This window comes from Poecile atricapillus, chromosome 3, assembly GCF_030490865.1.
Source record: "Poecile atricapillus isolate bPoeAtr1 chromosome 3, bPoeAtr1.hap1, whole genome shotgun sequence".
In the NCBI taxonomy this organism is placed as follows: Eukaryota; Metazoa; Chordata; class Aves; order Passeriformes; family Paridae; genus Poecile; species Poecile atricapillus.
Window position 1 is genome coordinate 89,720,493 of NC_081251.1, and position 22,616 is coordinate 89,743,108.

General features: G+C 41.0%; 1 protein-coding gene across 2 annotated transcripts in view; it reads right to left on the reverse strand.

Moving 5' to 3' along the window:
- Positions 1 to 17,036, reverse strand: part of EPAS1 (endothelial PAS domain protein 1) — a 76,702-nt gene extending 59,666 nt beyond the window's left edge. The window contains exon 1 of one of the 2 annotated variants that reach the window (XM_058834046.1): positions 16,774 to 17,036. In XM_058834046.1, coding sequence (XP_058690029.1) covers positions 16,774 to 16,799 — 26 coding nt within the window. In that variant the 5' untranslated portion in view covers positions 16,800 to 17,036. Of the gene's footprint in view, positions 1 to 16,290; positions 16,461 to 16,773 lie in introns of those variants that run through there. The other variant, XM_058834047.1, reaches the window with a different exon arrangement.
- Between the last annotated feature and the right edge of the window lie 5,580 nt (positions 17,037 to 22,616).

The window sequence follows — 22,616 nt, forward strand, 5'->3', positions numbered from 1 at the left end:
CAGAGATACCTATCACTCCTGTGGCAGGACACATTTTGGATGGGCCATCAGTGTCTTTAACACAAGACTGTATGAAGCTCCAGGTGTGGCCATGTCCCCAGTGATGCAAGGGACACAGGGTGTTCCCAGCTCTGAAAGCAGATTAACGCGTACAACTGCATGCATGTTTACTTGACTGAGATCCACATTTAGACATGTATACAAGTGAACAATCCCAGGCTGTTTACTGGGACAAAACTCCCACTGAATGCAGCACGTTATCTGCCTGTACATCTGAGGATTAAACCCTCAAACCTTCTGCAGTGCCCATTTGCATATTTGTAAATCATCAAAGAAAAAGGAAAAACAAACATGCCCAAGTGACCACATATCTCTTCAACACTTGGCTACATTTGGATTCAAAGAACACGTGTTCCTTTTTAACACTGCTGAAAAAGGACTAAGGGTCAGCCTATCTTTTTTGAACAAGAGTTTCTAAATCTTGTTATTCTATATGCAGAGTAAATTTCTAGCTCTGACTTTATAAGGCAAAACAATTTTTCTGAAATCACTTAAAATTATGTACACAGGAGGAACATACACTCATTAAAAGAAATGGACTATCAAGTCCTAAAAATATCTCTCTAACTGCTTCCATTTGGAGGGAAAATCCATTTTCATTGACAGCGAACTGTGTTCTCCACCTGGCTGAGCAGTACTCAGCCTTTTGCAATTCTTATGCATCTTCCCTAATCTTAGGGCCAATCACAGCATCAGGCTTCTTCTACCATGCAGTTCATATTTGTATAGCTTATCCAGGACCCAAGCCCATCACTGAGGAGCAAGCTTGTTGCTCTTCATCATTGGTCAAAACATGTTGAGGTTAACCTGGTTTATTTGGCAACTATGCTGCTAGAACTGTTTGGTCAAGCCCTACTAGGATTTCAGGATTTGCATCCATCTGTCAAAAATGCAGTATATGTAATACACGCGCCCAAGAAGCACTCATATTCCCTACTATAAAATGGTGTGCTAGATGTCAGTAGTATCACTCACTGTATTACTTTGACAATTCTCCAAGTATGGTATCAGGTGGACTGTAGCCATTAAAATGCTGATCCTAAGAATACAAGGTAGTAAACCAGGCTACAGCCTTTAAGTGACCAGGAAAGCTGTCTCATAACACACATTAACCAGTAAAAGTTTATTTTCCATTAAATTAATCAGACTAAAAGACAGTGTTGCAAGAAGTCATGTGTAGGCAGCATGATTTTTTCTACGACAACTCGTTAACCTGAATTCATGGAAAAGATGATGGTATGAGACAATTTAAACAGAATCTCACATAACTGTAAGACTAAGTCAATTCCAATCCTTTCCCAAAAATGATTCTTCTGTTTCTTCAAAGCAGATAGTATTTAACTGGAAGATCATACATGACCTGGGAACTATAACAGAAAAAATCAGTACAGTCTATTGTGTAAGTTTACAAACATACTGAAGTTACTATTTTGTCATCTCTACTCTTCAGCTTTTCTAAGCCATGCCACAAACAGGTTTCCCAAAGAACATGAGTAACAGTTTGAAAACTGTGTTTAAACTGTGTAGAAAGTGTCAAGTTAGGTAAACATCTTTCTGAAAATGAGTTACTGACAAAGCTCTGTAAGTACACAGTGTTCTACGTATAACTACATGTGCAAACACAAATATTTAAAAAATAATCAGTATAAACACAGTGACATGGCACAAGTGGCTATGAAATACACTTTCAAAACATACAAATAATCTAGTAAGTAAGTAAATGGTAAACATTATTAAATACACTTGTTTCAACAGTAATGCAAAACCAATGCATATTTTAACTGCAGACAATTGCAGAAACAACTTGTGTGGAAGCATTAAAAACCATCAGCAAGAAAATACTGTTTTCTGAAACTCCTTCCTGAAATTCCTATCATTGTCTTTAATACTGGACACCTGGAGTATGTTCTCAAGGCACATTTTCAAGGACTTTTAACTGAGGGATTATTAGCAATAACAAGAGAGCTCTGAAAATGTGCTTTCATTGCACGCTGCCTCCCCCATCCTTAATCAGCAGCTATATTTGTTATAGAAATCAGAGCAAGAGCAGCACATATTTCAAAGGTGCAGTTAATCTGAAGTCGTGCCTCACGCTTATCTCATCACGAGGCTGCAGCAGCCAACTTTACTGCCTTCAGACATGTCAGCACTGACGTACACCCCTGCTGCTGGTGGTTTCCCCATGGAAGGGTGCTTCCATTGGCGTCACCACTGGGATGCCTCCTGCCACTGACATGGCTCAACTGCACGTTTGCAGGACTGGCCTTTTAAAAAGTCGACCGTATAAACTGGGCAGTGACCAGAATAAGCCACGGTTATACAAGAAGCAAGGAAATATTATGCAAGACCACAGGAAGTCAGAGGAGACAGCATTCTGGGCAGGCCTGGCAAGGAGTCTGTGTGAACTTCAACTAACAAGCAAAGCTCGGTCATTGGCGCCAAATTCAGCAGAGAACATTCCCAGTGCTGCAAAGGATAACACTTCCCATGCTTTTGCCAGTGGGCTGTATTCCAGGACGCCATGTACCTGATGAAATGCAGATAAACCCAGGTCCTACTTTTTGCCAAGTTTTCACTTATTTTTAAGGTTTGAAGCATATTTTAGTCCAACACTTGTTAGAAGTGGCAAATGGTTTATTTTCATGGTATTGCTAATAGATCACTTGCTCTTACACTCCCTGTAATTTCAACTACAATAAGTGACCTACAAAGAAAATGCTTAGCAAAAGGCTCATTTTTTCCACACATCCTGCCCATCTCTACCTCAAGGCTCTCTGCTAATAGGATATGTGAGGATTATGGATTCCTTTTCCCTTGGTATTTTGGAATGACCTCTGAAAATACACTTGATGCAAAAGGATTACACCCGCCTTGCACATAACTATACTATTTTAGTCTGTTTCAATGTCAATAGTAATTGTTTTTGGGGTTGGGTTTGGTTTTTTTTTCATTTTGAAAGCTACCTCACACAGGTCCTAATTGGAGAAGACATCCATTAAAACGCAGAAAACTTCACTTCCCAAGTAACTTAAAAAATTTGCCTTAATCTGGTAAGCATTCATCATCATGAGTTCAGAGAGGTTTTATGCTTTGTTCCAGGATTCACCTTTAAAACATCAGTGATAAAATGCTGGAGGTGGAAATCCAGTTTTAGGTTCACATACACATACTGCCAAATAAGAAACACAGCATGCAGAGTCTTACACAACACAAAACAATTACCAATTGTGATGAGAGTAGACAAAGCGTTCTCAAGAGAATCTATTTTATGTTTGTAATCTCCCTCAAAAAACACACAATAGCACTCTCCTAGCAAATACATAATACAAACAAAAACCAAACAGTAGCACTGTCTCAACTGGGGGAAGTGATACTGAGAAGTATAAGAGACCTTCAGTAGATACTGACTGCCAAAGCAAATGAATAAATTTTATTAATTTTCATTGTTACTTTTGCTTATGGGAACAACAAAAATACGCAACTCTTAACAGGAGATTCCTGCCTTCAACGTGGTTTGCACATGAAAGGTTTCCATAACCCACTGCTCTTGCAAAAATAATTAAACAAGCACTGCAACAACACAGGAAAGTGAAAATGTTAGTGGTGACAATGCTTTCATTGTTACTGCCAGTATAACAATGCCCAAAATTAATCATAACCCCAACAATCAACACCAAGGCATACACAGTTGGGCCTCTCCAACCAAAACAGATCTTTCTACAGCCGGATCCAGAGTTATAGCTGTTGAGAAGTGCAGTTGTTTCTCCGGTTTAAGTCAGAGATTCCTGTCTAGCAGAAACAAGTCTGCACCACTCAAGGCCTGAGTGAAGTACACACTGGTGGTTTTAACGTGGCCAGTCTACAATAGCCCACAGTATTGAGTGTTATTAATCATAGTAGCACAGCAGTTTCATCATCCAAAACCAGTAAGGTCTAAGCACACTGAAACAACTCGGAAACACCCAGAGAAAGGAACAGCATTTCATCTGTATCTATTTCTGCCAAATAGCAAGGCAAATAGCTCACAGTAAGTTTTTATCACACCACAAGGGTTAACTAGTGACCCACACTACAAAAGCAATAAGCTGTTGTGCCAACAAGGACACTAGCAAAAACACACTTCTCCAATTCTGCAGACTCCTGGTGGATCCTGGAACCTGTGGCACAGCAAGCTACAAGCATGTAGCTGTCTGGCGCCTGGACTTCTTCAGCCATAGGAAGTCTTTTGTCTCTAGAGGAACATGGACTTGTGGCTGAAACTCTTCCCTGTAGCCATTACAACAGCTACTCCAGCCATTTAATATCCTTGAGATCTCTACAGCTCTATCAGAAATGGAGGTAGACACACTATAACATGTAAACCTTGATCTCCTAAGGAAACAAGCTAGAAGGGGATAATTAATCTGAACACTGTCTCATCATCTATTAAAATTTCTTCTGATTTCCAAGTAGTTCACTGAGCTGTAATCCTTCTCCAAACTTCCTACGTGCAATTCATATTCAACAACAGCAAACTATAATATACCTACAACTACAAGCACAGTAAGGTATTTACTTCTTCTGAGGTGGAGGGGGATAAGTTTTGTCGCAGTAGCAAGTATATCTCTAGGTTGAGGCCTTCTCTTTTTTTCCTTCAGTACATTGATTTCATACTCCACAGCTTCACTAAAACAACTCCTGGTATGTCGGCAAACAGAGCACACTGAAATACATCTGCCCACCAATTACTGCTTCTTACAAGTGTAAATCAGAACTGACTTCCTATGCAAGTAACAGTATAAAAAAAGATGGTTGTTTTACTTTCCTCATACTTTACAAAGGTATTTCATTTGCTTAATCCACCAGCTAAGACCTGAAGTGAAATGATCATGACACCCTCCTTTAAGAGGGATGAAGGTTTATATCAAACACAGCTGACATTTTATTTTCACAAAACAGTACCCAGAGGTTTGAGGCAGGAACTGAAGTCCATTTTGATAAAAGTTCTAGATATTATGGACATGGAGGTTTTTTTGGTACAACAGACAGCGCACTCCAACTGTTAATTGAGGTACAAACAGAAACTTAGGAAACCAAATCAACAGGAGTACACAGCTCAACAAATGACTCAGAAGGCTCTTTCCATGGTTGTAACCTACTCAAAACACAATATAACATGAAATCATTTTGTATTTGCACTGTATTCATCACATGAATTATGGAATCTGAAGGAATGCTCTATAATGACTTCACTTTGGCAGTGTTTCTTCTTAAAAGGTTTTAACAGGTCAGGTAGCAGGCACTCTTCCTCTTTCAGCTCTGCCTTTAGATGGACTTCTGCTCCACATTAGCCATCACTGCAACCAAAATCCCTACTGTGACCTCCAATGCAGACTTTGCTCCCTGCTCATTTTATTCTCCAGTTTAGAAGAGCTCTGAAAAGTTCCTATTTGAATAAGCACCATTTTCTGTCATCTGCTTCCTTTAAAATACTTATTTTTAAAAGTGCCAGAAAGCAATAGTGCTGGTCACTCTGGATCATTTCTTCATATCTGCCCTTTGAGAAGCTGGAATTCAGTTACAGCAAGTTTAGTGACATTTAGGTTTGAGGGGCGGGGGATGTTGTCCTAAGATTTGGCAGGCAGAGGGAAAGAAGTGTTACACAGATAACACGGTTTCTTGCACCATCTTCTTCAGGGCCTGCACACAGCAAAGCTGCTAAGTCTATCTAAAATGTTAGGCTTTTCTCACTGTCTGTCCTTTACACTAAACACTGTGTGGGCTCCGTCTTCAGGCCCATCCTGGCAGTTGTATGCAAGAGAAGCCTTAACTGAATGAAGATGCACAGGCCTCAGCCACTGTGAATGCGATTGCGTATGCTGACCTCTAAACCCATGTCACATCAACTCTGTATGTCAGCACTCCTCTATTTTCTTACAGCTCTCCGTTCAAAGAAACTGAGAGCAAATGATGGCTGGCTGAAACCCTGCTGAACTCCCCATGTGCAGAAAAGACCGGTTTTGTTGTGATGGTCAAACCCTCCTTTTTTCACTCTTATTGCCCTGTGGGTTGCTCACCTGTTCCATGATGAAATCTGAAAAAATAAGGGGTTTTATCATCTCTGAGATGCTTTCAGGGTGTTGCAATCTCCTGCTGCCACCTTCAACACCCTCACCTTCTCAGTTGCTTGGGGCATCTAAATTGCATGCACATGGATCTTATATGACAGAAGGACAAATTCAAAGGTGAAGCAAACGAAGGCGTAGGTCACCCGTCAGCACGTGGGTGTAACCTACATATTGAGGGATAATATGGAGTGGAGCAGTAAAGAAAGCAATTAACCAGGTAATATAGGAGTGAGAGATAACCAAATTCCTTCCACTTGACAACCTCCTTTTGAAGCATTTTCAAGTTAGGTTCATTCTTCAAGCTTCTTGCCAACATATCTACAGCACTGTGTCAGGCATAGAAATAACAAGTCCCAATTTTCAAAAGTTTACAGTTTAAATATATAACATACACAAAGGGTGGAAGGAAGGGTATACTGCCATCCTAGTTTTCCAGACTGGGGAGCCAGGATAACTACAGTGACCAGTCACACCACACTGTCAAGGCTACATTATCAATGCAATGCCCAGCAGAACAAAGAGCCAGGCTGAGCAAGGGGCTTTCAGAGTGGGTGTAGAGGGAAAAGGAGACAGAAGAAGCACCTGCAGAGGCCAGACCCACTTGCTGAACTGTTGTTCAGCAGCCAGGTCAGCAACCAGACACGACTTTCACAGCCAGCTCTACTTAGAGTGGCGAACAAGCTCAAGAGACAGAATCCAAAACATGATTTTATTCAGCTTCACTGCATTTTGGCCCAGGTCCCCATGCCAGAGAGGCTCTGTTTGGGCCAGTCATGCAGCTGACAAACAAAAGTAGCTTGGGGGGGGGGGGGGTTTATTTTTTCTTAAATGGGAAATAATGGCTGTTTCAAAATAGCAGCATTAAGTTTCCCTCAAGATATCTGCACTCGATTCTATTTCATTTTCAAGCCAGCACATGCCTAAGCGAACAGGATAGTCCCCTTTTGTGAATCACTGGGAACATAAATACTGCATTGCTGTTATGTAAAAAAGCCAGTAGAAATGTTAAGACAACTTGAGCACAGAAAGGATGTTCCCATAAAAATGTCCCTCTGATTAGTAATGGCAATAAACACATCCTTCAAATAATTCACAGGGAAAAAACTCAAGAACCAGATCCATTAACACACACTGATAATCTTACAGCTTCAGCACAAAAACAGCCCACCCGCAGCTGAACCAAGCTGTGGTTCCTTGGTGAACATCTTCCACCCAATCATGCACATAAAAGTGCTGCATTAAGCAATAAAGTGGGTCAACATCACTAAATGTCTACCTTTCCTTAAAAGTGTAAATAACACTGTTTTGTTAAGACCAAGCATAATTATCTGTCTTGAGGCATTGGTTTCTCCCTCTGCAAGCAAAAGTCAGCCATCCCATGTGCAAGAAATGCTGAATTCTAGCTCTCTGCATTCTTCAATGTGCAAGACAACCTCATAGGACAATGGGAATTGTGTCTCCCAGGTCCATATGGGGATAACTGGAAGAAGTAAACCAAGAGCCATATTTGTCATGGTTTTCCCTTGCAACAGAGGAGGACTGGGAAAAGCCAGGAGTAGGCAAAGCCTCACTGTTCTTCCAAAGACCATATGGTGAAGGCAATACGCAGAGGCTATTTGAAAATGCTTACCCTTTCCCAATGGCTCTCCACCTTCATTGAATTAGACAAAAACAGAATTCTTTTCCAGAAGAATCATCAGGCAATAACTATCAGAAAATACCAAAAGCACTTTCACAATTTGCAATCTTCTCTCACAGATTATGAAACACAGTGGAGGCAACTGAGACCTTAAAAAAAAAATTTCCTGGAGTGGAGTATAGCTGTAACTGGTCACTGGATTTGTATTCTGGAGAAATCCTGCCAAAGGAGTCGTGGCATGATAAAACCATTTAGTGTTGAACTTCTTCTCACACATCCTCATATGATGCTGACATTCTATAGATCACTCAAAAGCCATTTTTGTTCTAAGCAAACTTCCTATCAGTTTTAAATCAATACTCGCCATAAATACCTATGAGTCTGAAGACACTGTCATTGCCATCAGCTAACGAGTTTGTTATTTCATCATAATGCTACACAAAAATCTAACCAGGAACAACAATGCTTATCATCTCAGAAGATACTTTGCTATTTGCAACGATTTTTGGATACAAATTGCACAGACAGCTAAAAGCTGGGCACATTCCTAGCAACATTCCCCATTTACAAATGTAGAAATTCAGAGTGGGGTGGTTTCTTAATGTCTCAAAGATCTTTGAAGTATTTTGACAATAAGTACCCAACAATATCTAGAATTTACTGGCAGAGAGGATAATACAATTGTGAATGAACAGACAGGGCCTGAAGACCAACAGGGGCCAGAGAATGTCCCAAACACAATGGCTGAATAGGATTGCTTTGTAGTTTATCATACAAATGCAACTGCAGACTACAGCTGTGATACCAAGAGTTTAAGCACCTTTTCATGGCAGTAAATACCTTAGATATGCTAATGGTAAAACAAAATACAAGGAATGTTCTTTAAGGCATACTTCCACCACCTTTTTAAAAGCTGCCTAATAACCATCCCACCTCATACTTGCTTCAGCTTATTACCTAAGCAATTATTTATTTTACAAGAGCATGACTATATCTTAAACAAAAAATATTACACAGTAATTTTGAACACCATCAGAAAACTTGCACCAAAATTATGAGCCCTTCATGGATTTTTTCCCATGCAGATTTTAAGACGTTCATAAGGCCTCTGACACAACAAATGAGCACCAGCTTTCCCATTTAAAAAGAGAAGAATAGGGCACATTTTTAAGATTTCATGCAACTTACTCAGGCCACTGACCTGGGTTCTTAAAATGAAACCATCTTCTGTGTATTAAATAATATATATTTAAGGGATTCGGAAGCTGACTGCCTAAAGAGAACACATGTACTAGGCCAAAGGTGCATATCATCTGGGATGACTATATTTCAAGATATTATTATATCTGCTACTTAAAGCAATAGCTTTCCTGGGAAATGCAAACATGCCTATCTCTCAGCCTATGCAGGCAGCCTTTTCAAGAACATGGCTCTGAAATTATCAGTCCTTTGAGAACAAGTTAGAAATTCTGTAAACATGCTGTTTTCTTCTCTCCCATATTTTGACTTTCTTGTCTGTCATGTCAGGAGCTAGTGAGGGGTTATGGAGGGACTTCATTGCTATGTTTTCAATTATATTACAGTCTTTAAAAAGCTGTTCACATAACCAAAGCTAGAGAAGACCTTTGTCATTGCCAAGTCACACTTCCTGCCTAACCCAAGCCAAAGACAACTAAGTATTTTCATCAGACCTGGTAACTTGTCTAAACAATTTCAGTTTTTGAAAGACTGGGACCCTTTTTAATTCAGGGTTTTAAGTGATGAGGGCCTTGTAAATAGTGTAAAAGAAATACTTAATATTTTAAGTTTAGCAGATAAATTTGAAGATTTCTCCTGAAAGGAAGACAGGAATCTGACTGAGGTCCAGCCACCAAACCAGACACATATATGCGTGTTGTAGACTTTGGTACAGTAAAGATCTGGAAAAAACCCCAATTAAGTCTAACACCAGAAAAGAAAGACAAAGAAAACAGAAAAATCTTTAAACTAACAAGAGACTAATAATTACTTAAGTCTCATTCAAATTAATTTAAAACATCTGGTTTTCAATAAACAACATAGTGCAACACAGGAAACCTTATAAAAATGAAGCCAAATCTAAAATGTTTCAGCTGTCTCCTTATGTCTTGACAATTTCTCAAACCAATCCCTTCCATTTTAGTCTAGCTAAAACTAGAACACTTGCTCTTGTTTCCCTTGTGCTTTGGAAAATTATTTTCCAAGAAAATATTTGTTTTTACAGGAAAGATTCACCAATGGCATTTGCAGCTTTTCCAGGGCTTGGTAGCCCATTGTTCAAAATTTGCACTTTATATCTTACCTTTATCTGCCTAACTAACCAAATATATTTTGACATATTAGAGAATGAGTAACAAATATTTACAGTAGATTAAGTTCATATTTCAGTAGTTCCAAATAATTTCTAAATGATCCCAGTAATCTTATTACACATACACCTTCAGACAGACTGCTTGCTATCAAGTACCGTAAGTTACACCCATATGATTTATCCATTAGGAGAGTTGTTCTGTTTAAAAAAAAAAAACAAACCCAAACACCAACCACACCACCCCTCCAAAAAAAAGTCACCATGCACAATGCTCCCCATATCACTTCTAATTTTAGCTTTTCCTTAGATAACACAATTTCCTGAAACAAAAAGAGACTGCTCATACTCTTCTAGCTCCAAAATGTAAAAGTAGTGTTATCTGCAGAAGTAGTTCAATGCACACAATATTTCATATACAAATATAAAGGGATGTTTCAGTGCTTCAGCCTTCTGTTCTGCCAGGGCTGTGGAGAAGAAGGTGAAAATAAACAGGAATTACTGATTTTTTTTTAATTTTTTTTTTTTTTTGGCAGGGGGGCAGGATTTAAAGAATGAGGCAGGCAACAGAGAGCAGTGTAGGACCCTCCCCTGATCACTGCTCTCATATATATGAAAAAACCAAGCAAACAAAACCGGACTTTTATGGGATTTGTCTGGGCGGTTCCCTCCATCAAATTCCTGCTTTACAGTCTGTCCAAGTTCTGGCCTGGAGGTTTCATTCATGCAGGTCACATCTGAGGTTTAGGGACACGCCTCAAGAAGTAGGGACTGGAGAACTTGCCAGGCACAGGCAAGATGCAGTTAGAGAAATGCTTCTTGTTGGAAACACCAATATGCTGCTGAAATCTCTTTGACCAAACAGTCCATTTGGTTCCATAGATTCTCCACAAATACTTGAAATTAAAACACATGCTACTTAATGTTTGTTTGAAAGCAAATCAGTGCATAAATACATACACAGCAGAACGAAGCAGCATTTGTAACTTGGGGTGGTTTAACATATTTACGTTAGGAATCTAAACCACTGAGGAGCTGTATTATCCTGGTTTTGTACTACTTGAGAGCAAAAACAAAATAAAAAAAGTGATTTTTCCACCTGCCCAAATGTACAGAATTTACAAAAATACATAAAGCTGCAATAAGCCAGTATTAATCATCCACCCACAGGCTAACATAAAGTATGTGTAAAGTTTCTGAATTTTCCAGACAATCTTCTTTGAGGCAACACCCTAAACATTCCCCTAAATCAAAGAAAACTGCTGATTCCACATATTAAGAGAGAAAGGGTCAAGACTAGGGCACCTCTTTGACTGAAGATCAGACATAAAAATTCAACTAAAGCAACTTTGCTTCATGTCTGGCAAAACATTTGATGAGTTTCAATAGAATAAATATTGAATATTTGCTGTGTCACATAAAGCAATGGACAGAGAAGCATAACGGAAATGCTATCTAACTCCAAATGCTTTGTAATAACAGTCAAGTAAATTAAATTGCAAGTCTAACTGTTTTCAGGCCCAAATATGCTCATTTAATCAAAATTTATTATTGCAGATTTTGTTTAAGCTAAATTTTCTAGACCTAAATAAAGTAACAGAGGAAAGAACCAAAATCATAATTAGGTTTTTACTCAAGAAACAGAGCATAATTAAGTGAGTTACTTTGGAATACTACTTATTTATCAGCCAATTGGTCAACTGTACTTTAAGCTACTTTCTAAAGGCACAGTAAAATAGTTTCCCATTTTACAGACTTTAGAGTCTCCATGAAAAGCAGTTCTGTAACTCTAAGAAATAAGTTGGTTTTTTTTATATAAGCAGTCAAGATTTTATCCTCACCAGATAACTACTTCATTATATTGCTTCTTAAGCAAACTGGGCACAAGAATAATAAATGAGAAAAAACCTGCAATATGCATAGTATTAATACTTGCACTGTCTCGTAATTTAAGAGAAGGGCTCTGTAAACCTTGTGCCAGCTACTAGGAGTAGAACTATTTATAACTATTAAGATATACATGCCACTATGAATACTGAAGTAATTAACACAATAACATTTCACAAATAGCTTTAGGAGAATAAAACCATTCCATGTATTTAAATTCTTTTTAAATACAATCTGCTCATTTCCTTACTCTAACATTTATCCTAATAATAGCAAAAAGTTCAATGCTTGAAGAGTTCTGGCCCCACCACACCTAACAGCAGCTCCTGCTTGGAACCCGAAAACAAAAATACTTACATGTTTATGAATTCATGATAGTAAAAAATATTAGAGAAAGATATAGTTTAGAGAAAGATACAGAGAGATCAATTTTTGATACTCATGACAGATCTGAATTCGCTGCACAAATGTAAAACTGGCAATTACCAGAGTACCTCAAATACACAGGACATTCCCAATGACCTACGCAAGATAAACGTGACAGAAGATGCAGAGAAAAGGACAGGACACAAAGACTGTGTTTATGAAGGGCTTACAGATTTTTAACTTGCTCTAGGGCTAAGTGCTAAACACAAGCAGAGCATCCCTGCAAAACACAAATCCTCAGACGCCCAGATCACTTTGGGAGGATGGTACACACTGGGAGACACTCACACTGCACACCATTCCCACAGCAAAAGCCTTTCAGTCTTCATCAGGCTGAGATACTTTGGCTCTGTTGAGATGAAACCACAGGAGCTGGGCAGCAGAAGTCAGGCGCTCCCAAGCAGGCAAGGTCGCCAAGCCAGAGCTCAGCCCAATCTCTGCTCCATGTCATGCACGCAAAGGCAGAGCCGGGGGCAGGCGTGTAGCCTGTCCTCCTTCACTACTGTACCCTTGGGCCACTGTAGAAATGCAGAAGGGACAGTGAGTACAGAAACAGAAGGGGCAAAATCAAAATAGGAGAGGCATGAGTGGCCAGGATCATTCAAGATGGCCTGCAAGCTATGAAATGCCTGAATTTGTGGTGCTAAAACATAAATACAAATTGCTTAATGTTAACACACCATAAGCAAATGCTAAACAGTCAACTTCAACAGATTATTCACCAGGAATTCAGAATTCCTTTTGGTAACTCCAAATAAGAAAAACTGCAAGGGCAGATGTGAACACAGAAGCAAACAGAAGTAAATAAAATATGTGGGCTATGCACAGGAACATGTTGGGCAATAATAAAACTTGAACTATTTTTTTTTTATGAAGCTGAGCAATCTATGAAATAGTCTGCAAAGGAGAGTGTTCAAAGCTCCATCAGCTAAAGAACACAAAGTGAGGTTTAAAAGAGTATAAGGACCAACCTGGGTTGGCAAGAGAATGGACAAGATCATCTGTCACTACCATCACAGATGAATGGCAATAGGGAATATACCTGGGAATAGTAACACACAGAAAACATACTGGAGAGAACAAAACTGAGACTGTGTGTTTCTTGAAATCTGAAGTTTAACACCTTGGCACATCCAAACGCTCACATTTCCTGGCATCCAAATTATATCCATTATGAGCAAGCAACTACCTGAGCTCTGGAGAGCTGTGCCATCAGGACAGCTTCCTCATTCTGAGGCGAAGTGGCCAAGAGTGACCTCAGCTTGGCAAAACTACTCTCCTGAAGGAAAAGGTCAGTGAAAATCAAGGCACAAAGCACCTCATTAGAGGGGCTCAACATCAAATAAAGGCTAAACAGGTAAATTAAAGCAGTGCATTACCTAGACAATAACTGGGGATGATCCCATTTCTTTACTATCTGGACCAGAAAAAGTTAAGCAGATTTATGAAACATTACATGGTTATGGTCACAAAATATATTGTGTAATTACATGGGTACCACTAGCACAGAAACACCCTGAGCTGCAAAATTGGTTTATTTTTCATACAACTGAAAATGAAACAGAATTCCCCGAGTAACAACACAACTGAAAAGGTGAAGCCAAATGATGCATCCTTCTGAGTGGTACTTGACTTGTCCTGAGCCTGGTTACAAACTTTTCTCAGACACTGTTGTCCATCCAGAACCATGGATTTAACGCAGCATTCATTCTTAACAAAATAACTCTCCTGCAAATCATTAAAAAACACACCAAGATATTGTATCAGACTGCTCTAATTACACTGAGGCTCACCTACTACTTGTTGTTGCACGGCACACAGATCACCGATACTTCTCCCTTAGCTTCTACTATTTTGCTAAAATGTGTTATGACCTTTTATTTTTCCTTCTCCCAGTTTCTAATGATCGGCATTCTAATGGAGTATCTAATACTGTGTAGATTTTTTTTTTTTTTAATTAAGTTAAAAGAATAAACATATTAATCTCAGCTCTGTATCTTGGACTGACTTTAAATGTGGGAAATCAGCCTATGGAAAGTGCCATAACATTTGTTCCAAATAAAGCAACTGCTCTTTTCTGTTGACAAACAAGAGCTTCAAATGGGGACCTAGGACATTCTTCAACTTAAATAGACCAATAAGAGAATCAAAGATTATCTTCCTTAGAACATTTGTTTAACAGTAAGAGAACTGCTCCTCAACATAGTTTCAGAGCTGCCTGGAAATCTGGTAACACCATCCCACTTTTTCTCCATTAAACTGATTTATAAATGCTATTAGCAAGTTAGGTTAGGGATCCTAGGTGCATATTTGGATAGAGATCAAGCAAACAACACAGTAACTGTCGAATACAAGGCAATAAACCTATTCTGTAATAGTACTGGAAAATTAAGAAAGCAAAATGATCTTGTTTCACCAGGCTACATAGGGTACATCCACAGTGCACTGCTGGGGGGGCTGCAAGCCAGCTATCTGAAATCCCTCACAGGACACTCTCCCAGTTCTTCCACAAACATTAATTTACACAACAATCCCATGAACTAGATAACAATTAGCCTACTTCTGAGAGAAATAGAAAAATTGTCACTGAATGTCACAATATTTAAAACCAGTGACAGAATCAGGATCACGGTTCAGACTTCAGTACTGTAAAGCCTGTGTTGTATCTGAAGACTATTTTCACAAACCACTTCAGTGTGCTGATCTGCAAGATTACACAGCCCTCAAACCTTCACTCTGCTTGAAAGTAAGAGGTTAAAACTGAAGAGATTAAGAGTGTCCCATTAAAAAGTGGTGATACAATGAATGCAGTCTATTTCCAATACAGACACTATTTAATCCTCTTGCCTTATATAGTTTTCTTATAACTCTTTATTCTAACTACATTGTACTGTACTATAATTTTTTACTTTTTCAACCTAAGACATAAAATGTATGTATATTTGTACTCTGCACTCTACCTAGAACAAAATACACTTGAGGCAACTGTTTAACCTTAATACATTAGTGTCTGATAAACTGAGGAAAACAGAACTACATGGAAAACATGCGATTTACACTACTATACCTCTCCTATTACATCGTCATAGGGTGACTCAATAAAAAAGGAGCTACTATACAAAAAAAACCCCAGGGTTTAAAGTTAACTGCATCATCATCATCTAGACAGAACGCATGACAAATAAAATAAAATTCTTAGTCTGTAAACTACATCACTCAGAATCTATAGCCAGGACAGTAACTCGTGCTGATAATCGACAGATCCTCGTGACTGCCTGCTGCACAAAACAAACTCAATACATATCCTTTTACAGTACTTCATAGACCTTTATTCACTTGCTTAGTTTTCCCCATGTCCGTGCCCTCACTCATCCATAGGAATTGTTTAGAGCTTTGGAGCAACAAGTGGATAATTCTCTTAATCTCCACTTGTAACTTCTGTGTTATGGACTACTGAGTTTTATTTTGACGTTTGTTCTCAAGAACCAACAAGAAAACACTTTCTTTGATGAACTACAAAACCACCAGTGCATTACTTTGATTTCCTCTGGAAGGGTCGCTCTGGCAGTGTAGGAATGTCTAGTTTTACATCCCTCTCGAAGGGCAGCAACAAACGAGGCGCTCGGCGGAGCTCTCGGTCCCCCAGGAAAACCCGCTGACAGCTGAAGAGCTCCATGAACCGCGGGAAATGCACCGCGGCCAGCGCCTCGGACTGGAGAGAGGTGTCGAAATATTTACATAGCAGGCAATTTCATCCGCGCGACCTTAATTATGAAACACGTTTTGCTGATGCCTTCAAAACCCTTTGAAAAATAGTCCTCAACTGCAAAATAGTTTCCTACTACCTCTGTCCTTGCTGATACCAAGCCCTGCCATGGCGTACATGACAGTGGCCGCACACCGAGTGGCTGGCCCTGCCTGCCAGGTGCACCTGCCCGCAGCCCGGCACGGCCGGGGGCCGCCTCCGCCGGCCCGGGACCGGGTGCGCTGCCGGCCGCGGCACCGCCCGCCGGGGCAGCTCCCGGGGTAAGCGCTCCTCAGCTCGGCGGCGGCCCGGACGGAGCTCGGGTTACCCCGAAGGAGCTCCCCTGCCCCTCTTCCCGCCCGGGCTGGGCTAACTAACTCACTCCCGTCGCAGCCGGTCCCCGCAAAGGCTCCGGGTCGAGCCCTCGCACAGGAGCCGCGGCGGGGGGAGGCGAGGCCGCGCCGTCCCGCAGGCAGTGCCCTCTCGGCCCCTGCCCGCGGGAAGTCCCGCGGCCGGAGAGGGCAGCCGCAGAAGGAGGACGCAGCGGCCCGAGCAGCCCGGCGTCTCGCCCGCGGCCCCTCACCTTTTCTTCTCCTTGTCAGCTGTCATCGCGGCGGCTGCTGCCGGCTCCTGCGCCGCCTCTCGGGCCGGGGCGCGCTCAGCACCTGCCCACAGGACGCGAGACTCCGCGGGCGGCGGCGGCCGGGGAGCGGGGTCCGGTTCGGCCGGGTCGCCCCCGAGGCGGGCGTACAGTCTCAGGACACTGCCGAGGATTGTACGGCCCGCCCGGGGGAGGCGGCGGTGGCGGCGGCTGCTGCGGCGGGACAGGAGCGACGCGGCGACGGGGCTGTGCAGGTCGGCGCCGCCCGCAGAAAGTTCTCACTTTAAACCTTGGGCCGCCGCCGGCCGCGGGGGCAGGGCCGGCCCCCTCCGCCCGGGACCCGGCCCGGCACGGCCCGGCCCCGCCGCCGCCGCCGCGCCCGCCAATGGGGGCCGGCGGGGCGCCCCGGGCTCCCCGCCCCCGCCCCAGCCCGGCCGGGGGTCAGCGGGGCCACTCCGCCCCCCCGGCACCGCTCCGGCTGCGGCGCTGCTCTCGCACAGGGGCCCCGCCCCCTCCGCCGCTCTCTTATTTTTTAGTTATTTAAGTTTTTGGTTATTCAACTTTCTTTTTCTTTCTTTCTTGTTTTCAGCAGCGGTATCTGCCCGCCGATGCGGTCCCAGGGCCACCGCGGCACCTGCCCGGCGGCCGCGGAACAGCTGCGCTGCTGCCCCGGCACCGAGCGCTGCTCCCGCAAGCGAGAGCCGCCCCGCCCTTCCCCCTGGAGCGCCCCCCGGTCAGCCCGAGGCAGGAGGTGTTGAGAAAGTAAATTTAACGAAAATAAAAGCCGCAAGACAGTGCGGCTTTGGGGCGAGGCCCCCGAGCCATGGCAGGTGTGCGGGGCAGCCTTGCTCCGGCCCGGTTGAGCTCGGCCCGGGTCGCGCACGGAGGAGAGGGAGTGTGGCGACGGCTGGGGGCACAGGGATGTGCAAGGAAGCAAGGGCTGTACTTTCGTCTCCCTGATGAGACTTCCTTCCTCTCCCTGTTTTTTCGATTTTATTTTCTGTGCTGTAATGTATATTTCAATTTCAGGCATTTTTAAAACTCGTGGTTGATGACACATGGTGAAGCGAGTCTGTGGCAAGAAGCACCAAAACTCATCTCATGCTAGCACCTGCTATGGCTTGCTGCAGTTAAGATAAATATAAATAATAAAAAAACCCTCTTGCTTTGATATCTGTTTATTTTTACACCAAAGCAACTAGCCTTCCTAGACAAAGTATTATGAGAATTTTTCCTGATATTGTCTTTCAGCACAGTAGAAACTTCAGCCTTATCCTCATGTTCTCTAAAGCTTACATTACATTTTTATGTCTTGAAACAAATGCACAACCTTTGCATAAGGCTGCATGAGGTTTTCTTTACTTCTGGAAAGTGGAAGTACCAGGCAACATGCAGGCAAACATGAGCTAAACAAGACTTATTTCTTGCTAATTCAAATTTGAGCGATTTCCCCTATGCCACTTCAGAGGCTGCTTTGTATACAATAGGTCAGAGGGTGTCTTCCTTTCTATTATACAGTATGAAAGTTTAAGGAAATGCATTTGGGTTTGAATTTGCATATTCTACTCTCGAGTCTGAAAAGACCTACACATGCTTACACAGCAACAGCCTAATTATGTAGTAACAGTTGGGTTTTTTTTCTTTTTATACAAGAGAACCTAAACAAAAGAAACCCACAAATATTTAAAACCTAAGTAAACTTAGTCAAACAGCATTTGTGTATGCAGGACTAAATTTAACCTTCTGGGAATACAAGAATGCAACAGGATCAAAGACCCAAGTCACTCATTTCCTAGATTAAATAGATCTCTTCATCCTTCATTGATCTCTGCTGATGTCAATGCTCCTTGCTGTATCTTAAAGCACTTCACTTGGATAAATAAGTTGCCTTCAAAAATCAGACAAGAAAAGCATTCAAACTGACTAAATCTAAACCACTCAGTAAATTTTAGTTATTTCACATTTTGCTCACTGGCCAGACTCCTGTTGGCTCTGCCTACATGGATGCAGTGAAGTTGATTAACAGTGCAAATCTCTTGCTCTTTTGGCCAGCAGGGCCTGAAGGTGCTTTTACAATGGGAGAACTCACATCTGAGTGCCACTCAAGAACCACCACCTGTCCTGTCCTCCTCTGTACAGACAGGTTGGTGGGGTTCAGCACAGGTCAGTGCCCAGAAAAACAGGAATCTTGCTGCTGCATCAGGAAGGTGAAGCAAACAAGACTGAGTGATTCTTACAGCTCCCTCACAGCTTCAGTTCTTGAAGTTGTCTATACTATTATTTCTGGCAAATGAGCTCTCATCTTGAGCATGAAAAAAAAAATGGCCTGTCCTATAGAGCTTACTTTAGTTATTAATTCACTCTCTTTCCAAGGACTGTTCAGGGAGGGGAAGGTCAAATGTATCTTTAATACCACTGTCAATTTACTAGATGCATTCTGTGGTGATAAGGGACCCCACAGCACCTTCAGGGAGGCTTGCTGGAGTTTCTCCTTGCTGGAGAACAGTGGGGAGAATAACATAATTTAATTTTCAAATGCATCTCATTACTACTTGAATTTCCTTTATGATGAGTCAGTATTTATTAACAGCAGTACCCACCATAACATGGACTTTATCTAACCTTATACTACTCAGAAGCTTCAATAGCAGCTACACACTTAGTGAGCACATTTACTTCTTTTAAAAGCTGAATGGAATGTCTTATCCATTCCATTCTGGAAAATATTGGAGAAGATGACCCACATTGTTTCTATGTGAATTTTTCTAGAGATGCTATAGGAACACAAGCTTTTAATTTCTAAAAACAGCCTTCATATGATGTATTTGAAAAGTGATTGACATATGCCGTGGTATCAGATGGGTTCTTGAAGGGTCCTTCAAGTCTAGAGGGGACCAGTTTATGTCATCTGTGTCTAGACTAAACTCTGGGGAAGAGAGAGACTTACAAAAAAGCCCCGGTGGTGTGAGAGCGGCTTTCACAGCCCACATTGAAGCTTAAACTACATTGAAGCTTAAACTACATTGACAAACTAGGAAATTTGCACAGGGTAGTGACAGGGCTCATGGGGAATACCCCATCACCCAAACAAGATGCTGGCAAGCTCCTGATTACTGCCACTTATTCTGAAACACACCAGTGATTTAGGACCAGTTATGCTGCATTGTTTTTTCCAAAGATATGCATATGTATGTAATCAACTATCCAAATCAGCACTTACACCAGTTTGAATGTGCATAGCCATCGTCAGCCAAGTGAAAGCACTTCCCATATTCTGGTTTATGTATGCTTGCTACTGGCACCTGTACTGACTGAAGAGTATTGGTAAAACAGAAGCTGACAGTGCTCAGCAATTAATGCTCCAGAGCAGTCAGAAGAAAACATGGATACTCCATCTTGTGGGGGGGGCATAATTTTTAAAATAAAAAACAGCTCTTAAGAACAGATTATTGAGAGGATAAAGTGTTTTATCTTCATTAGTAATCCCTGTCTAATTTCTTTCTTTTTCTGGCTCCTCAACACTGAAAAAGCAAAAAGTTAATGCTTGTAATAACAAATAATGACATGATGGGAAAGGAAGGGGAGAAAAGAGGGCCCTGTTTTTCAACACAGCTGATCTCTTGGAGGAAGGAGACAGGATTCTTCACTTAATCATACCAGAGTAAGTTAAAGCCACAGAACATTTATTAAGCACAATAGCAAACGAGACAGTAAAATTTCAAACTTTGGGTTAATTTTTTAGCAGGGGAACAGGGATGCTTTTGAAGCATAGATAGAATAGATAGAATACAATCTAGATAGAATGCATAGATAGAATAAGGTCTACAAGAGAAAGTAGGGACTACTCAGGTAGAAATAAAAAAATATCCCTGAACCTTGTGGGGGTATCATAATTATTATTAATAATAATATTAATAATATTAATAACAACAATAATAATAACAACAATAACAATGACAATAATGACAACAATAATAAAATTTGTTATAAAACAGGATACATAGATTGCCCTTACACACATACAGGTACTAAGAATATCTTACAGCAGCACTGCCCATTGCCCTAGGCAGAAAGCAATACACAGTCTATACAATATCGTGGATCTACCAGTATAAAATGTAGTTTTTATGGTATGAGACATTAAGATGTTTTTGAGAGCTTCCAAATACTGAGTGCACACCTTCAAGCAAGGCTTACAGATAAGCCCCAGGATTTTGAGGCATTGATTACTTACAGACACTTTCCAGACATTTCAGCCATCACAGTCTCTTGGAAAAAAAAAAAAAAAAGACACGATGGCCAAAATGTTGGGAATGTACCTGTAAATATTAGAAGGCTTAAAATTACTCTGCTTATCTCTTTGCCTTTTTCAAAATGACATACTGAGGATATCTTAGGCTTAACCCAAGGAAAGGTGGTCAAACAAAGTCTAATTAACACAGCAGTGTGTTGCAATACAATCAGATTAGAAAGAAAACCCATGATGAAGTACACAGAAACAGTCCTGTAATGATATAGAAAATATAATTTTGAAATTCTGAGAAAGTTCAACCAGGAAATCAGGGAGAAAACAGATGCAATCCAGCCTGTTAAATGGAGAAGGGTTTTGTGTTTTCCTCTTGACCTTCAATATTTTAGTATTTAGAAATACTATTCCAAGGTGGGCATTTTTTTTTTAATTGGTCCATACACAGTAAAAGCTGAACACATTTACTAAACAGGACCCCATCTCATCATCTAGAATGCAAACAAGATTCCAGCACATTAACAAAAATCCTGAAGAGGAGTGAGGTTATTCTAGGAGTATAATCTATTAATGGTTGCTTTTTGGTATAAAATGCAGTAAAATCCCATTTAATGAAAATGAAGTATGAAGTGGATGCAGCCTTCAGTTACTTTTCATAAATTCCTTTGCAATGTTTCTGGAAGTTAGGCACCCTACAGGTGTAATAGCGATGATTGCCTCCTATTCCATTTCAACCTATTTACGTCACCCTCTGTATCACCTACATGAGCTGTCAGCACTAGCTTTGGGCAGAAGAGGTCTGCAGCCTCTTGCTGCTCCCTGACAACAGCTTTGAGGAGGAAACATGGCTGCAAGACCAGAAACAGCATGTTTTACTCAAAGCCAGCAACAGTAACAGGAATATTTTAGAAAGTGGGAAGGATAAATGTTCCTCTAGGTGGATTTTAAAAGCCAAATTTTGTAGTAATGTTTTTAGTGCGTATTATCACCTTACCCCCAAGAAAGTTATAACCACAGAGGAGGTAGAGGAACCATATCAACAAGCACAAAAGCAGTGCATGCTGGATGAATGTTCAGAGAGAAGGGAAACTGTGATTGAAGATTTTTGCAATACTGAAGCCAATACCAATGCCTAGTAGTTAACATTCAGTCACTCATCAAATATTTATTTAAAGACAGTGTAACATGTGTGGTGCAGAACTCTGAGTTTTTAAAAAGAGACAAGAAATTTTGTTTTCGGTTGGTGTTTTTTAGGTTTTTTGGGGTTTTTTTGGGGGGTGGGTTTTTTTGTTTGTATGGTTTGTTTTTAAAAAAAAACCTTATTTTATTTTACAATCCTTAATACTATAGCACAGCTGTTAAATCTTTTAATCTCTGGCAATTACCTCTAGAGGGTTTGCATGGCACATAAGTGACACTCAAGTTTATGGCGGCATTCTGTAGAGCACTGAATTTCCATCATAATCCCAACGATGAAAATAAAGCAATGAGATATTTCTTAATCCCAGCACTAAATTCTAATTTAAGCCTAATTCAGGTAAATAGATTTCAGATTTGTTTTTATTCTTAGACAAAGTCT